The sequence below is a fragment of the Mesoplodon densirostris genome, chromosome 3 (genome assembly GCF_025265405.1).
Source record: "Mesoplodon densirostris isolate mMesDen1 chromosome 3, mMesDen1 primary haplotype, whole genome shotgun sequence".
In the NCBI taxonomy this organism is placed as follows: Eukaryota; Metazoa; Chordata; class Mammalia; order Artiodactyla; family Ziphiidae; genus Mesoplodon; species Mesoplodon densirostris.
The window spans coordinates 59,267,129-59,281,030 of record NC_082663.1 but is presented as its reverse complement, the minus strand read 5'-3'; the positions used below and the strand labels follow the sequence as shown (position 1 = coordinate 59,281,030).

Genomic DNA, 13,902 nt, shown 5'->3' with positions numbered 1-13,902 from the left:
GTCCTTACTTCATAGATTGAGAATTAAATGAGAGAAAATTAAGTGTTATAATACATATACGGCACTCAGTATATGTTTACAATACAGACAATATTAAGAGAAAAAAACTCCTTGCTTACCCACGAAGGAATATACTAGTCTCATAATTACACCCATCACAAACCATGGAAGCCCTGAGGCCTGCTGGAGAAAAAAGTTTTCAGACATAAGAACTTTAAACCACCTTTGATACTTATACTGTCATTTAAAATCTTTAATCAGATTCCATCTGTGATTATCAGTCATATTACATGCCATGATTAGCTTTCTGTAAACAATTTTGCTTTCTGTGTACAAATCAGTATTAATGAAATAAAATATAAAACAGTATACTAAGCAAAGAACTTTATTAATCTTTGTTTCAAACTTTATTCCCAGGCTTCCTCAGCTTAATTAGCTGCAAAGAATGAATTGTATATAAGCAAAAACTGAAAAGAGCTGCAGTGTCCAGGGGCTTGGGCTTAAAAATATTAGAGATCTAGATTTTATCAGATCCATAAACAAAATTTTAAAAAGCAGTCATAATATAAAATAGCAGCTCCCAGTAACTTCTTCAAGATTTATCTTCTTCAGAAGTTGACTCAACTCAGTTTGCTTCATTTTTGGAAGCCTCATCAAAATTCTCCACAAGATCTAGGAAAAGGAACAAAAAAAAAAGTAAAAACTCAGAAAAAAAAGCCAAGTCTATAAAAATAATCATCAGGTCTTAAAAAGAAGATAGAGAAATGCTCTCAAAATATATCCTACAGTTAAATTAGGATATAAATTTAGACACCTGTTTTTATTTCCAATGAGACCACTACTCATTTGGCGTATTTTGAAGTGTATATTTTAGCATATAATTAATACAAGGGAAAGAGGGAAATTATTAACTTGCCGATGACATAAATATTATGCTTAAAGAATATGTATATGCCCTACCCATTCCTGTCCCACTCCAAGAATTACAGTTGAGTAATATTAGTTATGTGGGGGACAGAATCAAAGAATACCATGACACACAATTTGAAGTTTTCCTGGATTCCTGAGGATACCTGTCTATGCAATGTGGAAATATTTCTGAGTCTAGGGAGTCTACTGCCCAATATCTGTTTTACAACAAAATAAATTATCCAGTAACAGGACAGAAAAATGCCTCATGGTTGCCAAAGGAGTTTTTCTGCTGATTTCAGAATGATTATATAGAAGATACTTCTACAACTTCTCCATGCCTTCTCATACATTTATGGATCTCAAAGTAGGAAACAAGGGTCATTTGTGATCTGCAAGTACCTATTATATTTAGGTTACCACACACATATCTATTTACACAATATTTAAGTTTAGATACCTTCTTGGGATCCCAGAGAAAAACCACGCCTACAAACCTAACTCCCAGGTGAATAACACTGCATTATTTTTCTCATTCTCCCTTTGCCCCACTTTACCCTATTTCACATACCACCCCAACCCCTGGCCTAAGGTAATCTTTCCTATGGTACAAAGATTCTTCGTTCTCCCTTGCTAAGATTCTCTAGTTTAACCACAAGTGAAAGTTCCTACCTGGAACTTCATCATCATCATCCTCTCCAGTAGCAAGTGGTGCTTTTCCATCCACAGCTGTGAAAGGAAATGTAAATGTTCAATGAACACTAACCAAAAGAACAACAGGTGAATGGTCAAGTGTTGTTACAACTTATGTTTATGGTGACATTTGGGATTTCTTTTACAGTACTAGCAATAGCATGATAGTCTGACATCTACAAATGAGCTAGAATACTAGTACCAGCCAACACACCAAATTCCAAACCCATTCTCCTTTCAATCCCTCTCACCTACAACATGGTACAGGTAAACCCACATACCAAAAAAACCTTTACTGAAGTGAAAATAATCAAAAATTAGAAGTGCCTTTGACTGGTAAGCCTCCACTTTCCTTTTATTACACAAGAAAGTGAACTACACTTGAGAGCTGAGACCTCACAGTACTAGCCCTGTACAATTTTCAGTGGAATCCTTCAAAAGCCTACCTCTGAAAGCCTAAGACTTTCTATAACCTCTTAGGCCTTTCGGCATGACAAAACAAAGAAACAAAAAACACCAACACACACAAATTGATTAAAGCAAAGTGAGCAAACCTCAAGAAAAACATGGATGACTAAACAGCAGACCATATAATAAACCTGTCTCACTTCTACATTTCCATTCCTCAAAATTTTAATCAGAGAGCTTCAGCATAAAGTAGCTATACCCCGATATACACCTATTCAACCACAAAATTTTCTGCCCCGAACAAAATCCTTATTACAGTATAATTAAAAACACCAGAATAGCAGGAGGCCAATTCTTAGAGACTATTGGTAATACCAGCTGAATCTGTACAACTGAAGAAGTTTAATAATTTATAATGTATTTAAATATATTTCAATTAACTGTCAGTTATTTTAAAAAAAGGAGCGCAAGTTAACATTTTCATCATTTCCAGTTAATAAACGTAAAATTTTTAGTCTCTGATCCAAAACAGAAAGCTAGTAGAAAGCAAACATTTCACTTAACCAAGTATAATGTTCAAAGCATACTAGATAAATTATTTAACACACTAAGAACACCTGCTTAAAATCAGTATAAAAATTGATATTTCTTAGAGGAAAGTCTGCATTTCCAAATTTAAAAATATTTATATTCACTAAATCTTAGAAATCTACTGACAACTCAGTAACCCTGGGCAAAACTGCTACTAGGAAACTCACATTGTTTGGGCAGAGCTTCAGCCAGTCTCCTTAAACTGGTCAGACTGTCTGCGCCAAGCTGGTTTAAGATGCTGGGTAGCATTTCTGTCAGCTGCTTTGTCTCAGCATGGCCTGTAATGGTGAAAGTGTTTGCTGCCAGAGATGCCTGAACTTTAGGGTTGTTAAAGTGGATCACTGTTCCTTGGTTTGTGAACATATTCACCTAAAAAGAAAAAAAAAATTGTTAAATTAGCAACACTCACCAAAATCCCTTTAAAACCAAACACTGTATTAAGCAAAAGCTGAAGTCTGGCTAAGTAACCTAGTATTTCACCATAATGCACAAGCAAAATTCTGCCTGAAATGGAAAGTGCAATCTCATCCTTTTTACACTTAGCAATCTCCCTGATAATAGAATAGAAACATATTTTAGAGAGACATGAAATTCTCTGTTGGCAGTAGAGTCAAAAAAATCATTTAACGCACAAACATTAAAGTTTTCAATCAAATCTTATTTTTGTAAAGAAATAAAATCTGACACTTACCTCTTCAATACCAGAGATATTGTTTACCCCCAACTTCTTTAAAGAGAACTGAAGTTTTTTGTCGTCTGCTGTGGCTGTTCTATGAACCACCTTCTTCTTTCTGCGAGCAGTTCCCTAAAGTGGGGAGAAAAGGAAAGAACACAGCATATGTTTATACCGTAAGAGTCATTTTCAAATGGACAGTTTCTAATTCCTTTCTGACCTCTCAATCTGTGTAAGAAAATTACCATAACCACAAACTTTCATGCGGTGAGTAGGCATATTAAGGCACCGATGGAAGCCAAGAGAGGAGAATGAAAGGAATTGTCTAAAAATCCTTCATAACTTCTAAGCTTCTAGTTTTGTCAGATATAAAGGAATGATCTTTTCAAAGTTCTACTTTTTAAGTTATCTGCTCTATAAGTGAGCATGTGCCAACCTAAATTAAGCCTCATTTAGAAACTCCATATCCAGAACCATTAACCTTTTCTGTTTTGATATTAAAGAAAAATCAACATCCATTAATAGTCACAGACAAGATATAAGACACAAATATATCTATATATAGACTTCTACAGCATCCAAGAGTAAAATCTGAAGTAAAATCTATCTTACCAGCAGGTCCCTACACAATCTGCCCTGCCCCTCTATGCCACTCTTGCCACTCCACCTTCTATCACACATGTAAACTCATCTTCAGCCAAATAAACCTCTTTGCTGTTCCTTAAAAAGGCCAAACAGAGGGGCTCCCCTGGTGGCGCAGCGGTTGAGAATCTGCCTGCTAATGCAGGGGACACGGGTTCGAGCCCTGGTCTGGGAGGATCCCACATGCTGCGGAGCAACTAGGCCCGTGAGCCACAACTACTGAGCCTGCGTGTCTGGAGCTTGTGCTCCACAACAAGAGAGGCCGCGATAGTGAGAGGCCCGCACACCACAATGAAGAGTGGCCCCCGCTTGCCGCAACTAGAGAAAGCCCTCGCACAGAAACGAAGACCCAACACAGCCAAAAATAAATAAATTAATTAATAAACTCCTACCCCCAACACCTTCTTTAAAAAAAAAAAAAAAAGGCCAAACAGGAGACTTCGTATATACTGTTCTCTTCCCCTAACATCTGCATGGCTCCCCACCTCACTACAGATCTCCGTTCTTAGGTCACCATATTGGAGTGGCCTTTCCCAACTACCCAATGAAAAACAGTAATTCCCACATTCATTTTCTATCTATCCAGGTTTATTTTTCTTCATAACACTTATAAGAAATACATTTTATTGTCTTTCCTCACTAGAACGTAAGCTCCTCGAGGGCTTCGATTCTGCTTATTGCTAGAAACCTAGTATTGAGTATGGTATCTGATTCACTGAAAGCACACATCTTGATGAATGAACAGAATACAGGCTTCAGCAAAACTTGTCTCTTGTACATATATGCCAAATCTCCAATCTCCCTCTTCTCAAAACTCTTTAATGACACTCTCATGGACTCTCATACAGACTAATCCGTTCATGCAGCACATAAGGCTCTTCATGGAAAGGCTATCACCCAGTGACTTCACCTTCCCCCAACCACCACACCAATTCCAATTCATCCTTTAAAAATTCTGCTAAAGCCATCATCTCTCCTGTGCCTTCCCTAAACTGCCATTAACACCCCCAAACCAAATCATTCCCATCTCTGTATTTTGAAAATGTTTCTGGGGGCTTCCCTGGTGGCGCAGTGGTTGAGAGTCCGCCTGCCAATGCAGGGGACGCGGGTTCGTGCCCCGGTCCGGGAAGATCCCACATGCCGCGGAGCGGCTGGGCCCGTGAGCCATGGCCGCTGGGCCTGCGCGTCCGGAGCCTGTGCTCCGCAACGGGAGAGGCCACAACAGTGAGAGGCCCGCGTACCACAAAAAAAAAAAAAAAAAAAAAAAAAGAAAAGAAAATGTTTCTGTTCCACGAAGTATATTACACTGTGAAAAGGGGTTTTTGTTTCGTTTTGTTTTTTTTAAGATGCCTATCTCCCCTACTAGCATTAAAGTCCCCCTCTAAGGACTTTAAACTTCTTAAATTTTATACTCTCAGGATCCAGCAATAGTAAAGACTTAAACAAATCATAGTTTAACTGAAGAAAATATCAATAGCTACAAAAAATACTGGTTACCAAACACCCCTAAAAACCTTAAAGAATAAAAATCATCTTGAAGCGATGTAGATACCTGGTTTCCAAAGAATCCTCCCTAAAAGACATTCCAAAGAACTACTATAAGATTCTAAAAACAAAACCAGCCCACATTCTATAGGTTTCATACACTTTACACTCAATTTTTACTGAAATAAAGGGCTTTCATAGCATTTACCTAAAAAGTACCTAACGCTTTCAGATTTCTCTAAGGCAACACTAACTCATCTAATTTCACATTCCACAGTAAGTAGGTTTCTTAAAACGTGAAGAAAATGTTTCCATATTACAATGACAGAAATAGTTTCTACATTAACTAACCGAAGTTTAATCCTACATCAGCCTTAAGAATCCTAGAAAACCTTGACTTTCCTTTACCCTAGAATGATGTCACTCACAAGTTAAAGACTAATGATGAGAGTAATAACAAAAAGAAGGCACACAAGCACATTATTCAAATGACTCCTCCTGAAACCTGCACTGAAAGGAATGATGGTTAAAAATACCAATATAAGAGCACCCAAACACTGACCCACAAGGAATACGAGTTTTCCTGGCACCTGAAGGCCCCGTCTAGCTTATAACAATTGCTAAAAAGGACAAGAAACACCTACTGCTGTTAATGGGTAGGTGTAGATCTTGAAGACCAGCTTGGGGGCACAGGGGGAATCAGGATACTTTCACTTCTGGCAAAATCCAGTAATTAACAGATATACATCTTATTACTTAAGTCTAAGTGCAACTTTCGGCTATTTTGCAGTAGACTCTACTTGAAGGTAAATGCTTGAAGTGAGAAAAACTAATAGATAATAAACTTGTAGCATGGAAGCTTTACAAGTTTTACCAAGTAAAGACACGCTCTGTTTCAACATGCTACCACACCTTGTTAAATACTAGGAATGTGCTAACACAAGGTAAAATACAACTAGGTAGACCTCTGCTAGAGTGCACTTCTGACTTAAGTAAATTAGAGAACCTAAAACTTACCAAGTTCAAAAAAGAATCGCCTTGAAGGGGACCAACAGCCACCAGGAAAGATCAATTAACCAAAAACCGATCATTTAAAAACCCACCCGTCAATCACTCTCATTCCCTCAGTTTCAGTGTAATTACAAAGCAAAAATGGAATGGTATCTGCTTAGGTAATATTTCCAAATCCACAGTCATTGCTCTTACATTAAAAAAATGTACCTATAAGAATGACATCTTCAAATAACCTAGAAAATACACAACTACCCTGGGTTGTATTTAGCTAAGAAAGGATTACGAAAGGTCTTAACTTACAACAGGCATGAACTTCTAATTTACAAGAGGCATGAACTTCCAACTATTAAGTACCACAATTATCCACAACCATAAACTAAAGTTGAAAAGATAGATGAAGCTTGGATCCAGTTAGCTTAGCTATTAAAAAAATAAATAAATAAAATAAAAATCAAGCACTGACTGTATACAACTTAGGTTATAAAGCCAATGACAAAACCAGTCAAGGGTATTAAGGGTCATGTGATGATCTAACTGAAATGACACATTTTCTTTCTAATTAAATTAGGAAACACTTCTGTTCTACTTAAAATACTGTAACACTGAAAACATCTACATAAACGCAGTTTGCAATTTAAGTGCTCTCTTTATGTCTTCGGTTGCATTTTTTTCTTCTAATTTACAACCTACACGTCTCACTGATACACTACACTGTATACCTAATTTAATCCCTTGCCACTCCCTTCATAACGATTTGCAAGCTCTGTGAAATGCCCTCTAGAGACAAAGTGACAGGCCAATTCTATTAAAAATACAGATGAGAAAAAACCCTAAACCATAAAACTTCAAAAAAAAAAAAACCCCAAAACCAAAACCCAAAACCCCCAACGCTAGTAAAACTTACTTTCCCACCAATGCGCACTTGTGCCTGCAGTTTGGCGAGTTTCTCCTGGTTCATGATAGTTTCTTTCATCTAGAAAAACAGGAAACCCTCAGCGAGGAAAGATCTAGTTCACTCTAGCATTCCACGCTCGTTATTTCCCAAGACACCAGCATAATAAACGTCCTACACAGGCCGAGGCCTGGATCCCGAATCCACCCCGCCAAGCTCCCGAACTTCAGTTCCGAGGGAGCCCAAAGAGCACCCGCTTTCCTACCCCTCCCCCGGTCTTTAAAGGCCCAGAAGAAGGGCTCATAACCCACAGCTGGTCAGCGCCTCCCACCCACCCCCGGCCCCGGCCTGGCCTCTCCTCGGCCTAGCCAGGGCCTGCCCGGCCCGGCCACTTTCCGCAAGCCTCGCGGTACCTGAGGCTCCTGTCCTCGGGTTCCGCCGCGAGGTGGAGGAAGAGACGGCGTCGCCTCGCCCCCAGGGCAGCCGCCCCTGGCCCGACCTCGACCCCGAGAGTCAGCCTGAGTGGGTGCGCCTGTCCGTCGCATCGCCTTCCTCTCCTCAGCCCTGTCCCTCCCTGTCTCGCTCCTTCCGGGCACTTCCCGCCCCCGTTCCCGTCCTCCTCCCACGCCGGCGTCCAGAGCCTTTTTGTACCTTGTTGGAGCGGAAATGGGGCCGCGCGGGGGACTAGGGTTGGCGCTCAGGGGGGTCTCGGGCAGACCAGCTGAGATAAGGCGCACACACGCGGGGACGCAAGATGGCAGCTAGGGGGAGGCCGGAAGTGACGCAACGCCACTTCCTCGGAAAGTCAGGAAACGGACTTCGCCGCGAGCTCAGCGGCTGGCTGCGCATGCGCGGCCTCAAGTCGCCGCGTTTGTGACAGTCCCCAGTGAACGTCCTCCCGTGGTCCAGCGCTGGCCGGGTGGAGACTGAACGAAAGACTGGGCTGGAAGCACCGCGAGTGACCCTGGGAAAGGCTGTGGAAGGGTCAGAGAGCACGGTTCTTTGCACAGTTAGGGTTGAGTAAGTCGGTTCTGTCTCAGGGCCCCTATCCCCTAGTTCTTCATCCTCAGAAGAAAGGGCCTATTCACGTTTGCGGAAACGATCGGGGAGCCTAGAGTGTGCTCACCCGTCCATTCGTTGGGAGGTGTAGATTGTAGCGATCATCGGAATGTTTTCGAATTTCCCCTTTGGCCCGAATGAGCCTTTACCAAGACGTTTTGTAAAAAACGAAGCTAATTTTGCTTTCACAGATTAGGTGGTTTGGTTGGTTGCGGGACCATGGTTCAGAATTTCTGGGGAGCGTGTTCAGGATGCAGACCTGAGCCCCACCTCTCAGCGATTCAGTCTGACTGGGGATGGAACCAGGTAGTCTGCATTTTAGCAGGTGGCTAACCACCTTAGACCCTTGACCGTGATTACCTTATTTCTTTTGTGTCTTAGACAAAAAGTTGACTCCTTGACACCAGTTGGTATGGATTTGACGATTAGCGATTCACAGTTGAACAAACTTTACCTCTCTTAGCAGAGTAATTCAATCAAAGGAGAGTTTGTGTCCGGTGTGTTTGGGGAGGCTAAACTGGTGTGAGTTAAATTTTTCTAAACACTAGGACAAGCTTTAAGACAATCTTAAAACAACCGATATTAAAAATGGCAATTTAAATCAAAATGCTTCCTGATCAGCCTTTTTGTGGTCTTAGCTATGAAAAGCGTTTGCATATTAAAAAGTGAGTCGGAAATCTAAGCTAGAGAAAATACAGTTTACATAAAGCAAGAAAACTTGTCTAGGTGCAGATTTCTCCCCAATTAAGATTAATGTTTTTGTTTTTGAATACTTATCTAATGTGAATTTGTTAGGATTGTGACCTCTTTAGGAAAATAACTGGTGAGGACCTATGTGTTGATTTTTAGGATACTTGTAAGAGTTGATATTTTCTCAAAAAACAATGTTGCTTCTATTATTAAATATGAGTCAAGTTTATTACAGAAAAAGGAGTTTGTACTATTAGGGTCTGGGGGTCACTGTCTTAACAATAAGGGTCAAAATGACTGTGCTGTAGGAATATTACAAAATATATAGAAATACCCCTCTTTTTGAAAGTATATCTTTGTTCAGGAACAATTTTCCCCCCTTCCTCCATGTTATACTGATGGCATTTGAAACTTCCTAGTCATGTGAGGTTTTCTGAGTATTTGCATAAACACAGGTTTCTACTTAAGTAACCGGCCACCTGATTTTCTTCACCTTTTTCAGGAAATGTTCCAGGTTTTAACTTTCCTTTGGTTTCCACTTTACTCTTGTTCTTTTGTAATTTTAAAAACTTTCATTGTGTTGAAATCATTACAGATTCCTTAATAAGAAAAGAAAATTTTGATTCTGACTCCTGGTTATTTTGTGAGTGGTCAGGAAATTCTGATCCTGCTAATATTTACATACCAGTCTTTTAAAAGAAATAACTGAAGGGATTCCTCCCCCACCCCCTGAGAAAATAGCTACTAAGTTACCATCTTAGCTCAGTGATGGCAAAAGAGTAACTCACATTACCATTTCCTATGTGCTCCCAATGTCTATGACAAATATGGTTAGCTGGCTCCCACACTTTACTACTGAACTTGAACAAACCTAAGAATCATTTACTCAGCACTCAACCTGGCCTTTGTCAATAGAGTGAGTAGACAAGAAAGGGGAAATGTGCAGTCCTCCTTGGTTTATGGTTTATGGTCTAATTAACGTCCATGAATTGTTTTCACCTCTCAGTTGGACTTGAGTCTGCTTCAGTAAGAGCTAAAATATTTATTTTATATTATGTTTATTTCTTAAGAGCCCCATTCTGACCCACAAGAGGTATTGGAAATCACTGAGTATAAATGTTCCTGTGCTTTTAGTTGCTTCATTTTCTGGCCCCTTGACTGATAGCCACGATGGATTTATTTTTCTTTTATGTTTCTAAACCTTCTTAAAGTCTTCTTCTAGCATCCCCAGCTTTATAAAGTTAACATCTATACCTCATCTAGCTCTTAGTTTAAGTGTCTCAGGAAAGCTTTCTCTGACATCCCCAACACCATTAAGTTACATCCATCATACTCATTTTTTTAAAGGAATGAGCTATTTTTTAAATAAATTTTATTTTACTATAAATTTATTTATTTATTTATTTTTGGCTGTGTTAGATCTTCATTGCTGCACGCGTGCTTTCTGTAGTTGCAGTGAGCGGGGCTACTCTTCGTTGTGGTGCAGGGGCTTCTCACTGCGGTGGTTTCTCTTGTTGCGGAGCACAGTCTGTAGGCGCGCGGGCTTCAGTAGTTGTGGCTACCGGGCTCTAGAGAGCAGGCTCAGTAGCTGTGGCGCACAGGCTTAGTTGCTCCGCAGCAGGTGGGATCTCCCTGGACCAGGGCTCAAACCCATGTCCCCTTCATTGGTAGGCAGATTCTTAACCACTGCACCACTAGGGAAGTCCCCATCATACTCATTTTAGTTGTGGTATTTTATTAAATGCAAAAGGAGAGGTTGATAATTTTGTTGAGTTGATAGAGAATTGAGAATTGTTGAACTAGGAGTCTTCATAACAAATTTCCACTGGGCTGATATTGAGTGTTGGCTCCTTGATTGTTGAATCCTCACAGAAATCTTATGAGATAGGTACTTTCCATATTAGTGGTGAGGGAACTGAAGCTTAGAGAGTTAAAGGTGTGAAAATAGACACACGCAATCTCATCTTCCCTCCACCAAGTCTATCCATCTATATGCATCTGAACCTATAGATATTGCCTTCCCTCCTGTTACACATGAAAGAAATAGTCTCTCTACTTGTTTATTTCATTCAGGACCTTGGTTCTTCTGTTATTGTTTCCCTCCTATATCTGTTTTCCCTTTTCAACTAGATCATTCTGCCAGTGCACTGAATATGCCTTAGTATCAGGTATCTTAAAAGAGAGCAAAACAGGGCTTCTCTGGTGGCGCAGTGGTTGAGAGTCCGCCAGCCAATGCAGGGGACATGGGTTCGTGACCCGGTCCGGGAAGATCCTGCGTGCCGCGGAGCGGCTGGGCCTGTGAGCCATGGCCACTGAGCCTGCGCGTCCGGAGCCTGTGCTCTGCAACGGGAGAGGCCACAACAGTGAGAGGCCCGCGTACCGCAAAAAAAAAAAAAAAAGAAAAGAAAAAAGAAAAAGAAAAAAAAGAGAGCAAAACAAAAAAAAAATTTTTGACTTCTGTTCCCCTCCAGCCACTACTTAATTTTTACACTCCTCTTTATAGCAAAATTTCTCCCCAAATTGTCTAAACCTCCATCTTGGCAAATCCAAAGACAAATTCTTAGTTCTCATCTTAGGCAGTATTTGACATACTTGGCCCTTCCACATTTTTGAAACATTTTCTTCTCTAAGCTTCCAGAATATCTCACCTCCTGGTTTCCTTCTACTTTACTGGCTTCTCTTCAGTCTACTTTGCTTTACCTTCCTCCTCCAACTTCTAAATATTAGAGATGCTCACATCTTAGTCCTATGTTCTTTTCCATCTGTACTCTCCCTAAATGGTTTCATCCAGTCCCATGACTGTAAATATTATCTTCATTTTGATAAGTCCCAAAGTTATAATTCCAACTTTTTGAACATCAGACTGAATATTCTTTTTACATTATTACAGAAAACTAAAGGTACATAAAAATAAAAATAATATAATGAACCTCCATAGGTTCATCACCCAAGCATCAACAATTATTAATATGTAGACTCATTATTCTTAATATGGTAGGGTGATTATTTTTCATTTTTGATGTTGACATATTTGCAGACCTTTATTCCATATATACTTTAGATTTTGTTCAATTATTTAAAATTTTTAAATTGGGATTGACTGTGTAGATTAATTTGGGAAGCTTATTTATCTTTACTCATTATTGTATGAGTCTGCATTCAGTTGCAGGAAATAGATCTGGCTATTTTAAATATATAGGGATTTAATATGGGGAATTGGTGTTTAGAAACTTGTTTAAAGGGCTGGAGGAGTGGGCTGTCAGAAATGAGTCCCAGGATAATACTGCCAAACTGGGCAGTTAAGGGAGCTACTACCACTGTCTCCACCCAGCAGGATGATGGAGAATCAAGACCCCACAACTGGAGTTACTGATGTTAAGAACACACTACGGTAGCTACAATTCATGAATAAACAAGTACTCAAAGCAAATGACTGCTTTAGAAAGCTGTTGCAAAAAAAAAAAGAAAAGAAAGTTGTTGCAGAAAATAGTAAATATTATCTTCATCTCCATGACGCCTACCAACCAAAAAACAAAGTAACAGGAAGAAGGCTTTTGCCTTACTTTTACCTTCCAAATTGTACTTAAATGTACCTATGTAATTGGCAGAAATCATTTACCTCTAGAACCCTAACTGCATGTCTGGAAATGTACTGATAGTATTTAACTTTTTAAGATTTATAGGATAAGGAAGCAAGCTTGAAAGAAGTTTGAATGTTAATGCTGAATCTTCACATTCATGAATGTAGTGCAAAAATATTTTTCAAATATTTTATATATTTCAATAGAGAAAACTTTCTGAAGATCTTGTACATTCTTTGTTAGCTGGATTCCCAGATCTATTATAGTCTTTATTTTAAAAAATCTCTCCTATTTTAGATATTGCAAATATCTTCTCCTGGTCTGTTAAATTTGTCTGTAGTACCCTGATTGAACAAAATCATTAATTTTTGACCCCAAGGTGATCAGCCATCAAGTTACAGAAAATATGAGCTACAAAAAAAACATGTTAAATTATTCCACAGAAGGCAGTCAACAAAATTCAGGTTACAAGAAATGACAGGACAATTAATCTGGTATTTCAACAAATAAATTTTAAGGGGAAAAAAAAGAGAAAGGGGCTTCTTTAGATAAAAAGAGACCTAAGAGACATAGCCAAAAAAAAAAAAAGAAAAGAAAGAAAGAAAAACCAGGCAGAACTATAGTATTTAGGGATGCACACGCTTAGGTGATGAAAAGGAGATTGTCAGAAACATCAGGATAGTAGCTATTCTTGGGAGGAGAAGAAGGGTTGTAATTGGGAGGAGACACATGGAACATTGCTAGGGTGGTGAGCAAGGGTCTCTCTATTCTGACCTGTTAGTGGTATGCAGTTTTCTGTATTTGTTATACTTAACAATAAAAGTTTTTTAAAAGGACATAACACAACATATATAATACAAAGTTATGTGCATATTTAAGGTCATATTTCAACACTAGAGTGGTGTGGTGTAAAGAGAAATGTATATTTGGACTTTGTCCCAGGTTTCTGGGCCACAGCTCCTAACACCCTTGGAGTGTTAAAAGTGTCTTCTGTATGCTAATGAGATGACTAGTGTGCTGTGGCCCCTGAAGATAGCTTCAGGTTGGGTCAGGTTGCCACAAAAGACCAAGATAGGATTAAAGCGTTGAGGGTTGTAACTTTCAGTCCCATCCCTCCCCACCCCTCCCCCTGCCCCCAAACCTTCAGGGAGGGGAGAGGGCATAGAGGTTGAGTTTAATCACCAATGGCCTGGCTGATATTTTACTCAATCATGCATATGTAATGAAACCTCTATAAAAACTCCTAAACAAGAGGGTTTGGAGAG

At 39.5% G+C, this 13,902-nt stretch overlaps 1 protein-coding gene across 2 annotated transcripts; it reads right to left on the bottom strand.

The window, feature by feature from the left end:
- Positions 1–238: 238 nt before the first annotated feature.
- On the bottom strand, positions 239–8,094 carry BTF3 (basic transcription factor 3). 2 transcript variants are annotated; one of them, XM_060091748.1, is made up of 6 exons: positions 7,959–8,094; positions 7,320–7,388; positions 3,293–3,406; positions 2,769–2,970; positions 1,582–1,638; positions 239–672 (listed from the first exon to the last, which is right to left on the bottom strand). In XM_060091748.1, the coding sequence occupies exons 2-6, from the start codon at positions 7,386–7,388 to the stop codon at positions 626–628; spliced, it is 489 nt and encodes a 162-aa protein (XP_059947731.1). In that variant the 5' UTR covers positions 7,959–8,094; the 3' UTR covers positions 239–625. The 2 variants fall into 2 exon arrangements, with proteins under 2 accessions (XP_059947731.1, XP_059947730.1); XM_060091747.1 differs by lacking the exon at positions 7,959–8,094 and adding an exon at positions 7,721–7,952.
- Positions 8,095–13,902: the final 5,808 nt, after the last annotated feature.